The 19839-nt window shown below is 41.7% G+C and overlaps 1 protein-coding gene across 3 annotated transcripts in view; it reads left to right on the forward strand.

Annotated features, from left to right (window-relative positions):
- ccdc186 (coiled-coil domain-containing protein 186) overlaps window positions 1-19839 on the forward strand; it is a 124765-nt gene that overhangs the window by 17135 nt on the left and 87791 nt on the right. For all 3 annotated transcript variants that reach the window (XM_070876599.1, XM_070876600.1, XM_070876601.1), the window contains exons 2-4: window positions 8622-9376; window positions 14153-14279; window positions 17814-17942. In XM_070876599.1, the coding sequence (XP_070732700.1) occupies window positions 8646-9376; window positions 14153-14279; window positions 17814-17942 (987 nt within the window). In that variant the 5' untranslated portion in view covers window positions 8622-8645. The remainder of the gene's footprint in view (window positions 1-8621; window positions 9377-14152; window positions 14280-17813; window positions 17943-19839) is intronic.

The following is a 19839-nucleotide window of genomic DNA, read 5'->3' on the forward strand; positions in this document are numbered from 1 at the left end:
AATGTCATCTCCTTCAATTTATTTTTAGCCATTAGTAATTGAATTTCTTTTGCAGTTTTAAGTACTGTTTTTTCAGTAATGCTTTGTCTAGTTTTTAAAAAAAATCATACTGATGCTATTCAGGTTCCCAATGGATGTTTGATTTCTGATGATTACAAAAAAAGGAGAAAACAAATTACATAGGAATAATGGGTCATTCTGACGTTCCAGCCGATTCTGCCATTTGGAGCATAACTAATCGGTACCTTACTCCATATCCCTGTATACTCTTGCCGAACAAAAATCTATCCATCTCAGACTTGAAAATTTCAATTGACCCAGCATCTGCAGCCTTTTGGGCAGGAGACCCTTTTGATTATTTTTTTTTGTATATGTGCACTAGCTTTTAGTGATTTGTGTACATGGACATCTAAATCACTTTGCTCCTTCACAGCTCCTAGTCTAAAAATATATTCCGATTTGTCTTTCTCTGATCCAAAGTGGATGACTTTACACGTCCCCTCATTGATTTCTGTCTGCCATAGTTTTTCTCCACTCACATGGTCTTTGTATGTCCCTTTGTTTGTAACTTTCTGCTCTTTACTCTGCTTCCTAACTTAGTCATCTGCAAAGTTGGATATACAACTCTCTGTTCCTCCATCCAAGTTATTAACATCTATGGTGACAATCTAAGGCCCCATGCAGATCCCTGGGTAACACCACTTGTCACATCCTACCCATCAGAGAATGTTCTCTTCATCCCTACTCTCTGTCTCGTACCTCCCAACCAATTGTGAACCCATGTCACAAGATTACCTTCAATTCCGCGAGCTTTCATTTTTGCTAATCGCTTTGTGGAATCATTATCAAATACCTTCTGGAAGTCCATATAGACAACATTCATAGACACACCCCTATCCATCCTCCCAGTAACCTCAAAAAATCCAATTAGATTAGTCAGATATGACTTGCCCATCACAAGCCCATACTGACTCTCATTGATCAGCTCATATATATCCAAGTGCTCAGTCACTCTGTCTCTGATAGATTCCAGTACCTGATGTTAAATTGATGGGGTTCTGGTTACCTTTATCCCTTTTGTTTTTTAAATAGTGGAGTGACATTTGCAATCTTCCAAATCCCATAGGCACAATTCCTGAATCTAAACATTGGAATATTATGACTTAACGCATCTGCAATTTCCTCACCTGTTTCTTTTAATGCTCTGCCGTGGAAACCGACAGGTCCTCAGAATTTTAGGTCCCATTCTTTTCTCCATTACCATTTTCTTTTTACTTGTATTAATAAATCCACAAAGTTCTTCCCCATGACTTATTTTTAGATTCCCTTGTACCGCTGATATTTTGTCTTTCTCCACTGTGAAAATGGGGGAAAAAGTACTCCTTTAATAGGTTTGCATATTGTTCATTGTAGTCTCTACTGGCTCTGCCTTTAATGAGTGCTTAATATAGTTAAAAGCTTTAACTATTAACTTTGTTATCCCTTGCAAGTTTTTTTTTCATATTCTCCTTTTGCACCTCTTATTGCATTCTTTTTTTTATCTCTTTAAGCTAAATTAGTGCTTCTAACTCATTTGTTTTATTTCTTATGTTGCGAGCATTTCTGTACAGAACTCTTATTTGGGTAACTATCCTCACCCTGCACTTGTGACCGGCTGGCCTTTTTCTCACATGTTTTGACTTTGTGTGGATTTTCCCCTCCCAGCTCCCTAACTGGCTTAAACTCTCTTCTCTGTTTACCCTTTCTAGTTTAGGTGAAGGTCATCCCATCTGTACAGCCTTCCCTAGCCCCAGAGGTAGTCCCAGTATCCCAGGAGTCTGAAGGCCCCCTCTCGACACCATCCTTCCAACCATCCATTTACAATCCTAATCTTTTTTTTTTCTCCCTGCCTGGTCCAGCACGTGTCACTGGGAATAATCCAGAGATTACTACCCTGGAAGTTCTGCTCCTCTCCTCTAGAATTGAACTTCTTGAAATCCCTTTGCAGAACCTTGAGTCTGCTTCTAGCTATGTCATTGGTTCCCACTTGAAGCATAACCTCTGGCTACACGTGCTCCCATTCCAGAACCTCTTGTACTCGCTCCATAATGGGCCTGGAAAGCAACATGGCATTCGGGACTCTGGATCACATCTGTAAAAGAAACTATCTAGCCTCTGACTATAGAATCTTCCACAATCACGACGTGTCTGTTCTTACAACCTGTTAGTGTTTTCCTCCCCCTTGGCTAACCACTTGCTCCTCAGTTCCTTGTGGTCGCTCATGTTGCCCTCTTGTATGCCGTCCTTTTTGTCCTCATCACTGGTACCTAAACAGGTATACCTATTGGAGAAGTCCTATTCCACAGATTATTCACTTTCTACCCGTCACCAGTTGCTTCCTGCCTTGTCTGCCAGTTGTTATCCAGTCTACTGTACCAGCTTCACTGTTCCTATCAACCTGTAAGGTAATCGCCCTCTGTGGAACATCTTCTCAAAAACAACTTTCCCTCCCAGATGTTATGAAAAACAATCCAGTAATGGATTGTTGTGGCTTTAACTATGAAAAAGAAGGCTACTGACTTACCTGCTAGAACTTGTAAATTGTGGTGACACTGCAGTCAAATTCCTGGCCTGTGATTCACTAAACACTGAACAAGAAGGCTTTAGTTTGGTGTTGATTTTTATCCGATTATGCCTCAATGAAGCACCTTGAGACATCTTTCTATGTTGAAGGCGTCGTATAAATACAAGTTATTGATTCCATTTTTTCACAGGGCTCAAATTTGGATCCTGCTATTTTTCAGCACACACTCCCTACTTGCTCCGCTTTTCTAGGATGAGAAGTGTGCTGGAAAAAATCCTCCCGACTTTGCACACTGTCCGGCCTCTCCCAGGGTCCTCGCGTAGTGTGGAGAGTCGATTCGGGGGCGGAGCTCGGGCCCTGCGCCAAAAACAGTGCTGGCAGCTCGCCACATGCGCATTGGAGTGTGCGCGCATGCGCAGTAGCTCCTCGCACCCCCCCCCCCCCCAGCGTCTCTGTGTGCATCCCGTCCCTATCTTAGGCCAAGAGGCCTCTCTGTGTGCATCCCGCCCCTATCCCAGGCCCAGTGGCCTCCTGCACAGGCCGGCCCGCTGCCTTCCCGGGCTGAAAATTGACAGTCTGGCTTCAGGATGGGCGGGGGGAGGGGGAACGCTGGATAGAAGGCCACAACAAGCAGGTTGGTGCGGGGCCTAAGGCGGGGCGATGGGGGTGGGATGGGGGGGAGTTTTGTTCCCAGGGGGGGGGGGGCAATTCCGAACCGGAGGGTGGGTTCGATCACTGACCCCCATGGGAAGATCTGATTCCCAGACGTGTCCGATCTCTGACCCCAGTGCTGTTCTGATCCTGGAGGGTCTGATCCCTGATCCTGGGAGTAGGGTTGTTTGTAAGGGGCGGGCTGATGGTGGATGAGCTTAGGCGGCAGGGAGAATATAAGAATTACAAGCAGGAGGTACTTCTATTTTTTATTTAGCTATTTTGAAAAAATTATGTAAATATGTTTTGTCTCGTGAATAGTAGTGACCGTTTGTCAAGCCTACTCACCTAGTCCTATTGTGAAACAATATTGTGAAAGAAGAACATAAGTGATGGAGGAACACTGAAAGAATATCTTATTTATTGAAGTGGACTTTATTTCGATAACATGGGCTCAATTTTGGCCCAGTATAATCATTGCAAATACATAGTTGTTTAAATTAGTTGTGAGATTAGGGCAATTTAATTCAACTATATTTACTTATTTTATTTTTGTAGTTTAAGCTTCCATGAATGCCTCTGTTGCATAGTAAATAAACTTTGCGAAGTTTGTCATATGATGCCCTGTATAACTGTTTGATCCTATTCACATTCTTTAGTCAAGTCATTAAGTTCTGCTGGCCTCCGATGTACCTACCTGCGCTGATTTCTTAACTCTCCGCAAGGATTTTCACAAGCGGCCACACTTTGGAGTGGCCAAAGTGGTCGAAATGGCCAAAATGGGTGTAGGTGGCTGGTAACACCCCCTTTTGAAAATAATAAAATGAACCAAAAAAAAAATCCTAACTAACTCACTTACACTGGCGCAAATTGAATATGCAAAATGTGGATTTATAAGATACTCCAGAAAAATCAAGTTGCTTCAAAAAAAACGGCGCAACTCCTGGCCAATTTTGAGCCCTCAGTATTGGGCTGGACTGTCAGCCTAGATCTTGTGCTCAAGTTGCACACACTTGAACACACAACCTTCTGGCTCCAAGATGAGAGTGCTACCAACTGAGCAACGGCTGATACTTGCCATCTTAGAATCGACGTGTTGGATTTTAACCATATTAACGCACATAAGCAATAATGTATGCCTAGAATTGGATCCTTGACACTAAGGCTTTCAGACCCAGATTGGCAGCTTGACTGTGGTGTAAATTTCATGTAACACCTGATCTTGGATTACTGTTACAGGTATCTTGTTATTTATAATGAGCATGTCATTTTTTTTGCCATGTAAGAATTGATTGAAATGTCGTCTGCGGTGATTCCCACAGAAACCATGTTTTAAAAATTTTTATTGGATGGATCAGGGATTTATTTGTACAAAATTCTGACCCCCCTGCTCGCTAAAGTCATAAATTAAATAGATGATTATATTAGCTGCTGCATTTGAAGACACTGAGAATAATTAATTAAAAAAAATAACTGCAAATGCAGTAAATCTGAAATAATACCAGAAAATTGGCACCAAATTCGGGATGTTAGTCAATACTGAGGAAGACTGCAACAAATTGCAGGAGGATATTAATAAACTTGCAGAATGGACATCTAATTGGCAGATGAAGTTCAACACAGATATTACATTTTAGTAGGAAGAATAGGGAGGTCACTTATTACTTGGAGGGTGCGAGTCTCGGTGTGGTACAGGAACAAAGGGATCTCTGAGTACAAATACTCAAATAGCTAAAAATTGCAACACCGGTTAGCAAGGCCATTTTAAAAAAAAAAGCAAACCAAGCATTATGGTTTATTTCTAGAGGTTATAAGAATTGAAAAATATGGAAGTTATACTAAACCTATATCAAACCATGGTTAAACCACAGTTCTGGTCACCATATTATAGATAGAATATAGAGGCACTGGAGAGGGTGCAGAGAAGATTTACAAGGATGATACAAGAAATATGAGGATATACATTATCAGGAAAGGTTGAACTGGTTGAGCCACATTTTTTCCTCTTGATAAAAGAAGGCTGAGGGGTAACTGAATAGAGGTCTTTAAAATTATGAAAGGTTTTGATAAAGTGGATACAGAGAGAATGCTTCCACTTGTGGGGAAGAGCATAACAGAAGGCCATCAATATAAGATAGTCAATAAGAAATCCAATAGGGAATTCAGAAGAAACATTTTTACCCAAAGAGTGATATGAATGTGGAACTCGCTACCACATGGAGTGGTTGAAGCGAATAGCGTAGATGCATTTTAGGGGAGGCTAGACAAGTATATGAGGGAGAAGGGTACAGAGGGCTATGCGGATAGATTGGGATCAGGAAAGACGGAAGGAGTGGAGCATAAACACCGGTATGGACTGGTTGGGCCAAATGACCTGTTTCTGTGCTCTATATCCTATGTAATCCTATGTAAAATGATTGACTGCTGTGTATGCCCATCAGCATCTGTGCAAAGAAAAGTGATTAGGAGATCAGAATGAGTTCTGATGAACAATATAGGCTGGAAATGCTGTAATCTTTTTACTTTGCAGGTGTTGGTTGATGTGCTGTGTACATCAAGCATTTTCTATTAGAACATAAGAAATAGGAACAGGAGTAGGCCATACGGCCCCTCGAGCCTGCTCCGCCATTCAATAAGATCATGGCTGATCTATTGTTACTTAAGAGGATACAACTGATTTATAGTGTAATGGACGATAGTGCATGAGGTGACTCTATGATGGCTAAAGGGAGGACATGAGCTAAATTCCTGCTGGAGAAATTGGCGCGAGTGTGAAGGGGAAATTTATAAAGGATTTGCATTGCAATGAATGTTTGCAGTGGAAATGTATCACTTTTTTTAAAAAAGAGAGCTGTTTCCTTTTGGAATAGTGTTGAATTGTGGTTAATACATTGATGTAAATTTCCGTTTCCAGTTAAGGTAATAGGTTTGTGTGATGAAATAGCTATTCCTTCCAGCAGTTGACTCATTGGGCCCAAGTTTCCAAATGATAAAAAACGGGCGCCCCTCCGAGCTGGGCGCCCGTTTTTCGCGCCTAAAACGGCGTCGGAAAAAAAAGAGCGATTCTGGAGCGTTCTGCAGCTTCTTGTCTGCTTGGCGCGGCGCCTAGGGGGGCGGAGCCTACACTCGCGCCGATTTTGTAAGTGGGAGGGGGCGGGTACTATTTAAATTAGTTTTTTCCTGCCGGCAACGCTGCACGTGCGCGTTGGAGCGTTCGCGCATGCTCAGTGTGAAAAAAACATTGGCACTCGGCCATTTTTGTAGTTCTTTGTAGCTGTTTAGTTTTTGAAAATTTTTTAATAAAAGTACATTGCCATCAGCATAGAGGCTTCTTGTAGCAGTGAGAAGGGTGCAGGAAGCCTCAGAAAGTTGAGGCAGCCGTTTCATGACGACCTCCCCCTTTTGCCGTCGGGAAATGGCTCCTCAATTTCTGAGGCTTCCTGCAGCCTTCTCTCTTTCCCGTCTGGAACGGCTCAATCCCCCCCGCCCCCCCCCTGCGTTCGGTCGGCTCCCTCCCGCCCGCGTTCGTCGGCTCTCCCCACCACCCCCCCGCCCGCGTTCAGTCGGCTCCCTCGTTTTGTGAGGCTTGCTGCAGAATTCTCCGTGCCTGAAGCACTTTCACACAGGTAGGAAGATGGTTTATTTAATCTTTTCTTTGCTTATAAATGTTTATTCAGGTTGGATTTATTTGTATAATATTTGTAGAAGTATAAATAAGGATTTATTGTAGAATTTAGTGACTTCCCTTCCCCCCCCACCTCTTTCTGGACGCCTGATTTGTAACCTGCGCCTGATTTTTTAATGTGTAGAACAGGTTTTTTCAGTTCCACAAAAATCTTCACTTGCTCCATTCTACTTTAGTTTGGAGTACATTTTCACTGTGGAAACTTTCAAATCAGGCGTCAGTGGCCGGACACACCCCCTTTTGAAGAAAAAATTCTGTTCCAAAGTAGAACTGTTCGACCTGATTAGAACTGCAGAAAAAAAAATGTGGAGAATTGCAAATTCTAAGATCGTCCGTTCTCCACCAGTTGCTCCTAAAAATCAGGCGCAAATCATGTGGAAACTTGGGCCCATTAAGTCTACTGTGTTTTTTTTCATCCTCTCTGCTGTTCATTAAGTTGTTATGCATCGGAAGACATTAAGTTAACATGATTGCAGCTTACAGTCTGAGTTTTGTGATTTTGATAGTATATTTGCTAAGATAAGAGATTTGTAGTAGAAATGGCAAGGTACTAGTATGATTGTATTTTGTTTCATAACCAAATGTTCTTCTGCTCTCCACCCTCACTGTGTTATAAAGCTGAATTTCTTCGTGTTATTTTCTTTTTCTTCCTGTCATTCTTGCTGTTTTCCATTGGCAACTGCTGTTTGAAGTAAGTCATTCATTCTTTATTTACATGTCTCATTATATTGCTACTGAGGACCTGTATATACATTTTTTTTTACAGCAAATGAACTTCTACATCCTCCGAACATAATAGAGACTTAATTTATTTGGATGTTAGTGAGCTATTTTTTGCACTTTGGTCAGCTCATTCATTCTCACTGGGTACTTGTACAATGCTCTGAAATAATGCTAAAAGATTGTCCTTTGCCTGGTATTCCTTCCCTAAGCCTCTCTGCCCTTCTCTCCTTTTAAGATGCTCCTTAAAACCTACCTCTTTGACAAAGATTTTGGTCATCTGTCCTAATATCTCCTTATGTGGCTCGGTGTTTAATAACGTGTCTGTAAAGTGCCTTGGGATGTTTTACTATGTTAAAGGCGCTATATAAATGCAAGTTGTTACTGTGTTAAGCATTGGTATCACGTATTTATGCGTCTCGATTCAAGTGAAGGAGTTTTTTTGAAATTTTAACTTTTCCTTGGGAATTTTTGGTGGGCTGTCATATAGGTAAATACATTAAATGACACAAATATTAGTTTACTTAATTGCTGGATGTTCTATTTGTTGACTTTAGGGACAGAAATAGAAGTTTTTTTTAATAATGTTATCCACCTCTTTTCGATTGAGGCTCTGGATTGAATCCCAGTGAAACAATTAGGTAAACTAATTGGAAATGTAATGTGTCTTGTGCTCAATCGTCAATTATTTAGAATTGCTGAACTGCTCATTACAGCATTTTCATAACCTCCATCTTCATGTTTTTCTGATTGTCAAAATTAAACAAGTGAATCACCTAAATCATGACTCTTTCATAATATGTTAGATATTGCAGTTATTGTACTTGAAATAAGCCATGATGTGGAGCTATTGTTAGATCTATTTATATTTCTGGAACCAGCACCGTCATATAGGAAAACAGCTGTGTGGGCAAATGTCTTTTCATTTTCAATACATTATTCAATACACACGTGTAAACTTGTCTTTTCAACATATCCATTCTGTTTTTTTTATTGTTGCAGGATAAATATTTGAATGACCTGAGAATGGAACAACATCCAAATGAACAGATTGCGCTGCAGGCCAATGAACAGGTGTCGAACAGTGAAAATGAAAAAGGACATCTGTCGGTGATTGACAGTGCTACTAGCAATGACGCTATTAATGATGACACTGCAGCAGAAACTGATGCATTAAATCACACACGTCTCAAGTCAGAGACATGTTCACCAATCGAAACACTGAAACTGAAAGTGGATATTAATGCAGAACATGAAACTGCTGAGGCACAATTGCAAAGTGAAAAGGTTGAACAGAGTATGAATAACTTGGCAGATCATGGTGGAAGTGGAGAACCACGTGCTCTAATAGCTTTCAAAAGTGGTACGGGAATAGCATCAGAAAATAAGTCAGAGGCTAGCGAATGTATAGAACTTATTAGAACGGTCAATGATCAAACACTTTGTCCTGTATCAGAAACATCAAAGCAGGCAGAGTCTACTGATTGGACCAAATGCATATCTCACCCCTCTAACAAGTTTGATCCCGAAAGTCCGTTTGATACAAAGATAACCAAGGACCTGATGTCCAGGATGGAGCACGAATCTTCGCAGGATGCATTGCTGGACGAGCTAGAATCAGAATTTAACATTTTTTCAAAAGAATCCTCCGTGAGCCCCAGTTTACCCAATGGAATTACAAAAGAAAGCAGTGCTGTAACTGTATTTAATGAGTCAATACAAAGTAAATGTCTCCAACAAGAAAGGAAAATCAAGAAGTAAGTGTTAATAGCAAGACATCTGTTTTTTAAATTCTAAAAATAGTTTATAGTTCTGTCAATATGAGTGTATGCAATAATATGAGAGAAATTTAAACACACTTTTTGGTCACTGTGGAATGTAGAACAGTGGCAGATGGATGTATTGGGACATTTCTACTAGCAGATATTTTTCATAGGTTCCGTGCCAAAGCCCTTTCCTGCAAGTGAGCTATCACTTTCTGCGAAGCACAGTGCGCCTTTGCCTGGCCCACTATCTGGGCAATTGTAGAAAGCCCAGGGGTAGAAATACAGGTCCGCCCGAAATGGGTCGCTGTTGAAGTGCTGTGAATGAGGTGGCCTCCTGTGTGAAATTCAGCTCTTGGGCAATTTTTTTGGAGCGGGCCGGAAGTCGGTCATAATGGGTGAGCACTCTAGCGAGGCGGAAGTGGAGCCGGGATGGAGTCTCTGCTGCTGTCAGTCATCAGCCTAGCACTGATGATATCATGACACGTGTGCATCACCACGTCTCTCCCCTTCACTTAAAGGGGAGAGCCTTCGCCATTTTCAAACTTCATTTCACTGGGCCACCAGGGAGGGTTTCAGCCGGGCCAGCGGCCTGGCACCCAAGAGGTGTTAACGGCCTGGCCGAACCCGGGGGCATAATTGTCGGCTGACAAAAAAAAAACACATGGCGGCCGCAGAAGTGCAGCCTCACCTTGAATGAGCATCGTGCAGCCTCACCTTGAATGAGCATCATACAGCCATGCCGCACACACTTAAAAACACAGTGCACCGACAGAAAAAGCTGTGGGGGACACTGGTTGGCGGCCCGAAGATTTTTGTGGGTGAATTTATATGGAGGTGCAGGAGATCGGCGGTGTACATTTAGGAGGGGTTGGTAGCAGCGAGGTGGAATTGGGGACCGCTGTAAAAATCCCTGAGGTGAAATTCGGTGGCCACTCGACTCTGCCACTTGGCCGCCGCTTTCCGGTGGTAAGAGGCCTTTTCGGGGGGCTCAATTTCAGCCCCAGAAACTCTTGCCTCTGCAATTCAGGAATATCACATGCCCTCGAGGCATTTCTATGATTTCAGAAAGCAGTTGAATAAAAACACACACATTCTGTGGTAGAATACAAATATGTTTACACTTGGGTTTTGGCTGCAAATTATCAAAATGATTTATTAATAACTAGACAAACAGTGGTGGGTACAGTAGTGCAGTGCCCATGTTACTGGACTAATAATCCAGAGAATGTGACTTTAAATCCCACCATGGCACTTTGAGAATTTAAGTTTATTTAATAAAAAGAAATCTGAAAAGAAAAAGCTGTTAACAGTAAAAGTGATAAGAAGCTGTTGGATTGTAAAAATCCAAATGGTTCACTCATGTCCTTTTTTAGGGAAGGAAACCTGCCATCTACCCAGTCTGACCTGCCATTCCAGTCTCGTACCAACATGGTTCTTAATCACCTTCTGAAGTGCCCTCGCAAGCCACTCAAGAAGGTGGCCACCACCACCTTCTTGGGGCAACTAGGGATGGGCAATAAATGCTGCGGTGACAGCAATGCCCACATTCTGAGAATGAATTTTTTTTAAATACAAATAGTAGATTTATCGTAACTACTATTTTTACTATTCTTCCTCAATGTAGAAAAGTCATGAGTCCTGTAAAGCTGGACATGAAGCATGGTTCCTGACCAGAACATTACTTGGTGATTTGCTGCTTACCTTCCAAAAAGTACCCTGTCTAGCTTGCTATCTAATTGCTTCAAAAGTACTGCTGACTTGGAGCATAATATATTTTGACACATTAAAAGTGTATCTCTCAAACTCAGAGGTGCAACATGAAGCTGCAGTTTAAAAAGACCCTAGTGATACTTGTAATCGAATTGGATGGTTTGGCTCCTTCTTGGGAACAAATTAATATATTCCAAGCACTTTGAGAGAAAAGTGGTGCATCTCCGGTAAGTGCGCCGAAAAAAGGGGTGGGCCAAAATTGAGCCCATTAATTCTCTAGTTGTGTACAGTAGTTGACTGTAATGTCTGATTAGTCATCACAATAATGTAATATAAAATATAATGCAAGAAGTGTGTCTGTACAGCAGTTATTTAATTTGTTTTATTCTGAAAGCCCATTTCTCTGCACCACCACAGAAATTGCAGTTGGATTTAGTTTCATTGGGCCCAAGTTTCCACACGCGCCTAGAACGGCGCAGTTCCGACCTGAACGCCCGTTTTTCGCGCCACAAAGTGCGCCTAAAAAAATCCTCCGTATTCTCCACCTCCCTGCAGGTCCTCTCACCCTCGGCGTAGCGCAGCACGAGCTGTGGGGGGGGCGGAGCCAGGTCCCTGCGCTGAAAACAGTGCCGGGACTTCTGCACATGCGTGCTACAGTGGGCATGCAAGTGCAGTAGCTCCAGGCGCCGAACTGTGGGAGGGGCCCGAAGCACGCAGCCCCTAGCCCTGGCCGAATGGCCTTACTGGGGCTGTGTGAATAAGGTTCCTTCCACGCCCAGCTCCTGCTCCCTCCCCCCCCGGACCAGACCCGACACCCGCTCCCCGCCCCGCCCCCCCTGCCTCCGGACTAGGCTCCCCCTCCGCCTCCGGACCAGACTCGACACCCGCTCCCCACCCCCCCCCCCTGCCTCCGGACCAGACCCGACACCCGCTCCCCCCCCCCCCCCCCCCCCCAGACTGGACCCGACCCGACCCGCGCTCCTATTCCCGCTCCCCGACTGGACCTGACCCGACCCGCGCTCCTGTTCCCGCCTCCCCGACTGGACCCGACCCGACCCGCGCTCCTGTTCCCGCTCCCCGCCCTCCCGACCCGACCCGCGCACCCAACCCGACCCGACTCCCGCTCCCGGACTGGATCCGACCTGACCCTCTCCCTCTCCCTCTCCCTCCCTCCCTCCCCCCCCTCGACCTGAACCGAACTGAACCTCCCTGACCCGACGCCACCTACCTGTAAATCTGGTGCTGGGGACGGGCCCTGTCCGAAGTCTCGGGCCCAGCCCGTTCAGCCTTAGGTCCCGAAAGGCCTGCCTGAAGCACTTTCACACAGGTAGGAAGATGGTTTATTTAATCTTTTCTTTGCTTATAAATGTTTATTCAGGTTGGATTTATTTGTATAATATTTATATAAGTATAAATAAGGATTTATTATAGAATTTAATGACTTCCCTTCCCCCCCCCCCCCCCTCACCTCGTTCTGGACGCCTAATTTGTTACCTGCGCCTGATTTTTTAATGTGTAGAACAGGTTTTTTCAGTTCTACAAAAATCTTCACTTGCTCCATTCTACTTTAGTTTGGAGTACGTTTTCACTCTGGAAATTTTCAAATCAGGCGTCAGTGGCCGGACACACCCCCTTTTGAAGAAAAAATTCTGTTCCAAAGTAGAACTGTTCTAAACTGACTAGAACTGCAGAAAAAAAAATGTGGAGAATTGCGATTTCTAAGATCGTCCGTTCTCCACCAGTTGCTCCTAAAAAAATCAGGCGCAAATCATGTGGAAACTTGGGCCCATACTGTCGGGACTGCTTTGATCCTTTTGTTACATTAGTGGATTACTAACATACAGATTCCTAATGCAGATTAAGATTGAATTCAAAATTACTTGGTCAGCAATTTAAAAAAAAGAGCAGCTTTGATGTAAGAGATGGAGCCAAAATTGTGTGAAAATGTAATTTAATCCTTCTCACTGGTGCAGTACATGGGGCCAAACACAAGCTTCGTTAACATAACGATGAGATCACTTGATCACTTTCTTGAGTAATTTGGACAGTTCTTCACTAAATATTTTAAAAATTTGGATATTATCTTGCAAGTGTTTTAGAACAGCATATTCGAGTAACAGTTCCTTCATTGCTAAATGCCAATGACCACTACAAGGGCACGGGGACAAAGTGGCTCAGGCTATAATATTACCTGGTGATTTACGAAAGTTACACACAATTTCTGGTATTTTCATATTCATCCAAGTGTGATTTTTTTTTTCTTCTGGGGTATGGTATTCTGTATTAGATTTTTCTTTAGATGGATACCCAGATAATGTGCCCCAGATATGGACTACAACTTGACCCAACAGTGGCTGTGGTTTACTGCTTCTGTGCTTCCCAGCGCATGATTTTTCTGTCTATTAAAATGGTTGGTATTGGAATGCATAAGTGGAAAACCCCATGACTTGACCATGGAAATGCATTCTCTACCCCTCCCTGCCACAGCTAACTTTCCACAAAGCAACTTTTTGGAAAAGCTTTCAGAGTGAGACTGCCAACTAAGTTGAAATATGGCCAGCTTTGTGCTTTGGTCATTTGCTTAAAAAATTGATTTAAGACTGACTACGCTTATTTTGGTTGGAACTCGTACTTTTTCTTTGGGTGCATTTACTTTCATTCATCATCAAGGTTGAACTTGAGATGAAGAGATTTTTAAAAATAAATGGGTTTTAACCTACCGTGCCATACAATTTCTGTCTGGACCTTTCAATCACTACTTTAAAAAAAAAATTCTTCCAGTTTAGCTGTAAAAACAAATCTCTCCAGCTCTAGGTTATATTGTAATCGTCTTTATCAAAAGATTTAAGATCGTAAGTTTGTCTGCTGCAGGTATAACTGAACTCCTTGCTGTGCTTCTCGAAATTTATTTGGGAATGCTCAGAGTTACGTGAAACTACAAGTGCAAAGAGTTTGTAGCCAACCAAATGTTTATTAAAATGTCATTATTTGTGAAGGTGAATGCTGTTACTCTGAAACATTTCTTTTGCTCATGTTGCTATTGTGTTTACTGTGCAGACTGATGGAAGAAAACAGAAAACATCAGGAAATGATTGTGGAGATCTGTGCAGAGAAAGACAACTTGAAAGATGAATTGAAAAAGCGTTCTGAAACAGAAAAGCAACACATCAACACTATAAAACAGGTAAGCCATCTCTGCGACTTAGTTCATTTTTGTTTCTTTTTGTCAGCTTCTGTTTGTAGTATGCCATTTTGCAGTATAAAAGATCATCCATTGACCTTCTACAATGCTGTTCTTCAATTCATTTGTAAGGAGTTGAAACTAAATTGGTAACTTGTGCTTTTTTTCCCTCTTGAATTTCTATTCATTTCTCTCCTTACTAGGGGAAGGGTCAGGCTTCTGCTTGGCACCTCCCTTGTGACATAACTCGGCAAAGAAATCGTATTCCTCACATGGAACAGGGAGGCCCTGAGAGCGTGTGAGTGTAGACAGCCAAATGTTGATGATTATTCATTCTTTAAAAGCTTGATCTTTACGGGTCAGCCTATTTTTAGACTTTTTTTGGCAAACTTCTATCAAATGCCTTGTGGGGAAGTCTGCCCTGAATGGGAAGTGATTCAAATTTCAGACTGGAGTCAACCCTTTGCATGTGTCGGAGATAATTTAATGGTTCATAAAGCCATAGAAGGAAGGGCTTGGGCCCATTATATCTGTGCCAGCTCTTTACAAGAGCAATCTAACACTAATCCTGTTGCCTTCTTCCCTCCTCATAACTCTGGATCTTCCTCTGCTGCAAAGGTTTATTTGCTTTTCCCTGAAAAGATTCAGTTGGTCTCTGCCCCAACTACTTCCTGTAGTAAAGCTTTCCATGCTCTTAACAACTCTGCATAAGAACTTTCTCTGAACCTCACCTCTCGCTCTTTTAATGGGAGGAGGGCGGGGGGAGGGAAAGATGAATATTGAAGGGGGGCTTGCAATAAAAATTATAATTTTAATTATAACTACAGCAACCCTGTCCAGACTGAGAAGCTTATTGATAATGTTGCTTTACATGTTTGACATGTTAAGGTGAGTAAAGTATTGTATACTTCTAGGAATCAAATTTAGAAAGCTTTACCTGCTCAAACATGCAACTTCATTTAAAGCACCCTGTTGTAGAGCTGGGCACCTGCCAGCCTTGAACTCTGCTGAAGTATTTCACTTCTCGAATACTCATTTATCATCTCTTCCTGATCTACCTGTGCTCCTGCTCCTACTCTTCCTTTATTTCACACTCACTCAGTGTGGTCCATGTCCCATCCCAGGTGGGTCTGCTGGACATATCCTCAACCTGCAAGCAATGCTGTGGGAGATCCACCAGTCTTGGATTTTGTTTTATATATAGTTGGAGACCATGAATTATTACAGCAGGAAATTAATTGTAAGGCAGACAGTAACTCTTATTGAGCTATGTTGTGATAGGACACATTTCTGTAACATTGCTACAATTTAACATAGTGAGATTCTTTTACTTTGCATCTCTATATGTAAAATCAAAAGATTCAAGAATTCAGAATTTCTGGGCAACTTTAGTTCTTGGGGTTATGTGCGCATATTTCTATTTTTGAGCGTCTTTAACCAGAGGTTCTTGTTTTGGAGCAACATGCAAATGTAGTAAGACATTGAACCACTTCCAGTGTCTTTCATTGGTCTTCTCTGACAAGTTTTCTTTCTGTAAAGTCGATTAGAAGACCAATATTATTAACTTTTGTTTGTCTGTACAAGGTGGTTAATAGTGACAAGATCATAAGATAATATGGAGGAGGAAGTCTATCCTAACTCATCCATTTAGAACAATTGTCTAGTCTCCTCTTTGCAGCAACCAATTCTTAGATGATTCCAATGTTTTCTGTGCCATTTACTAATGTATATGCCTGTATGAGGTACTCTCTTAGCCACCTTTCATGGCTGAAAATATCTCGTCTCTCCATTGAACTTAGTAAGTTGCTGCTAAGGATTAGTCTTGTTCTTTATGCAACTTACAGGCTTAAATGTCTCTGTTGTGTCTCTCATGTTTGGTGATCACAATTGTACAAGTTGCAATCTGTTCTGAGCACTGTACAATTTGAGCATAACTTTTTGACATATTTGGTTGTGTAGTTCAGCATCCAGCTTGCTCTGTTGATCGCTGCTCTGCAGTGACTGGACATCCATATTTTACACTTATCTGTATTAAAATTCATGTGCTTCTCATCTCTCCCTATCTCTGTAACTTCCTCCAGTTTGCCAATCCTCTCCCTTGAACTCTGTTGCTCTGACTCTGGCCTCTTGCGCGTGGTCCTTCATCCTTTCGCTTAACCACAGGTGCCGTTACTTCAGCTGTCTACACCCACGCTCTGGAATTTTCTCCCTAAACCTCTCCATCTCCCTGTCTTCCTTTAAGATCTTTGTTAAAACCTACCTCTGACCAATTTTTTTTTGTCATCTCCTAACCTCTTCTTTGGCTTGGAATCCCTTTCTTTGATTCTGCCTCTGTGAAACACCTTGGGACATTTTCTTATGTTAAAGGTGCTATATAAATGTAAGTTGATAGCAGTGAAAAGTATTAGAGATTGGAAGAAAAAAATGGACAACATTGCTGCATGAATGGTGTCAAAATAGGTTGTGTTTATTTCCAATACCAGATTTCTGATTGGTCACCTTGAGGGACAAGACCTGATTTATGATTGGTCCCTTTGGAGGACAAGACACACCCAAAAGTTTTCTTGGAATGTGTAATTAGATCCTGCCTTCCTAAGTAATCGTACTTTGCAAAATGTAATTCGAGCCATTCTGACTGCCAAGCTCCAGACAGAACAGACCTCAGAACAGACGGGGCTCACCCTCGTGGGTTAAAACTTTTTCCCACCCCCTAAACAAGTTCCTTCCTACCCCCCCTCCCCCCTCTCCCCAGTTACTGACCTCCCCCTGCCCAAGTTGCTGATAATCACAGTGGTCAAAATAGCTAAAGTGAAGTTGAAAGATCTGGGAATTAAACCAGAATAGGTCATTAACATCACTTGAATACAGATATTTAATTTTGTAGGTCCTTAATTGTCTTTTTTCGATCTGACTGTCCCCTCTCTCCAAAAGTTACCTTGTAGATTCACACAGCAAAAAACTAGCTTTAGCCACATGATGCTAAATCCATGATTTGCTTTCATCACAATGCTTGTAGGTTCCAATAGCTTTTATTGCCCTTCCAGCTTTCTGTTGTATTCAGTGTATAATTGGCAACAGACGAGGACAGATGTTTAATGAAATTGACCTTTCGGTAATTGGGACTCCAGAAAGGCTTGGAAAATTTGTACTGTGGCAACATATACTTCCATTATAAGTTCCTAGATTCATATTTATAAGCAGCCTATATAAATGGTCATGTTGTAACTACACCCTTGTGCTGCAGCACCACAACTGCTAGGAGACTACCTACCGCCTGACAAGTTTACATTGGTAGTTTAGACATAGGAATTTATAATTGGAAAAGCTGATGGGGAAGTGTGCACAAATATAAGAACACAAGAGAAATATATAAAATTGTGCATACCTAGGAGGGAATGGAAAACTATAATACAATGAGAGCTATTTAATGATCCCCATTAACTTTTATAATTCCAACTTTTTAATTAGCTTACAAGCCTGTAAAACTCCGAACAGAGGAATGATTTACTCATTTATGGATTCACTTATTTGTTGCAGATGGAAGTCAAAGTTGAAAATCTTATAAAGGAAATAAAGATGACGAAGGAGCGAATGATCTCTCAAGATGCTGCTGCCAAAAACGCCATTCACCAGTTGCAAAGAAATGTAACTTTTCGGATAGAACAAGTAAGAATGCTTTCACAATATAAGATTAACTTTTAAAATTCTATTTCAGGCTTTTGTTTGGGAATTATATATCTTTTGGGATGTAGTTTGTTTTGCTTGACCCCAACAGGAAGATTCCCACTCCCCCCCTCCCCCACTCTTGACCTCCTCCTGAATTTTGCCTGTGTATGGACCCAACAGGACACCTTCCAATTAGTGAAGTAACCCTCCACACGCATTCTGGGTTGGTCTGTTGAGTTTGGAACAGTGTCAGAATTACTGAAAAAGTTCAATATAAAATTGAACTTGATTGTACTTGTACTTCTTCCTTTGTCCCACCTTTGTTTATATTTATCAGCGCTGTCTGAATCTGAACAATCCAGTTTTGTAGGTCATTGTAAACATGGAAATGATTGCAGCCTAAAGAAAAATGTGCTCTCTTGGAAATCACATCTGACTACTGTGTGAAATTTAGGAGATGCAGCTCCTAATAGGAGAGAAGGAATCCCATTGCTAATTAGAAATTATTCAGTTTACCAAAGACGTCTCACTTAACAGCTATATTCTATATGCTTAAGAAGCAGGATAACTGCTACTGCTGGGGGCTTCTACTGTATTTTTGCTGGCTCATTTACCAGAGCACAAATGATATAAAAGCCAATTTTATGGGCTTTGTCGGTGGATTTTGAACGAACTATAATGGAGAGAGGATTTTATGCTTGTGAATGCAGTATTTAAAAAAAAAAAAAGCACATTCTGGTTTTAGTGAGAGCTTAAATTGCTACTCTATTAATTAATATATGGAGAGGAAGCAGAGTTAACATTTCGGGACCCTTCGTCATCGACCTGAAATGTTAGCTCTGCTTCCTCTCCACAGATGCTGCCTGACCTGCTGAGATTTCCAGCATTTTCTGTTTTTATTCCAGATTCCAGCATCCGCAGTATTTTGCTTTTGTGTTGTGTGACTATATTAATTAAGTTTGTTTACATCAAAAAAAAATGTAATGGAAGTATGTGATTTTTTTGTTTTCCTGTTGGGTTAAGAAATTGTCCAGTTGTATAAACGGAATCATCATCCAAATTTAAATTGGTCCGAGTGGGAGAGTGTAAAGTGCAGCTAGCAAGACCCATGTTAAGTTGTGGGAAGCACCTGGCTGCGAATTGTAATCTGCTTGCCAGGAGAAGGTTTTTTTTTGCATGAGTGTTTGCATAAATAGGTAGAGCTCTACTCTCTTGGCAGGTGTTAATAGAGTGGTTGGGAGTGTCCACTTTCTGATGCTTTAAATTCTACAGCAAATTCTACACCAGGCTCCTGAATATAATATAATCCAGGCTTCACACCACTCTGATGATATGTTCTACAAGTAGCAGAACCAGGAGGTGTGAAATGGTGCTTAGTACGTTTTGTCAGATCAGAAGCTGACTATGAAGTTATGCTGTCGCTCTTGTATAAGTGTATATTCAAATCTGTTTTATATTGGTGTGAAAATGGAGTACGAGATGATAAACCAAAGATCCATCTGCATGTTCAGATGGGCGTTGAAGACCTCATGGCACTATTTGAAAAGAATCGGAATTCTCCCGGTGTTCTGGCCAATATTCCTCCCTCAACTAATGACCTAAAAAAAATATTAACTGGCTAATCATTTTACTGCTGGTTATGGACAGCTTGGCATCTTCAACGCTTTGAAGATCATGTCAAGTCTACAGAGCAAGAGTAACTGTGATGTTATCAACCCACTCTCATTGTCATTGAATGCTTCAAAAATGATGATAAAATCCATAGTTAGCCATCACCTGCTGAGCTGGGGTTGTTGGAGTGTGCATTCGGGCAAGTTACATTTCTGATTTTCTTTAATGTTTGCCTCAATACATTTTCTCGAAGGTCTCCCATGCCCCCATAACCAGCAGGGTTAGT

Source organism: Pristiophorus japonicus, chromosome 3 (genome assembly GCF_044704955.1).
Source record: "Pristiophorus japonicus isolate sPriJap1 chromosome 3, sPriJap1.hap1, whole genome shotgun sequence".
Classification (NCBI taxonomy): Eukaryota; Metazoa; Chordata; class Chondrichthyes; family Pristiophoridae; genus Pristiophorus; species Pristiophorus japonicus.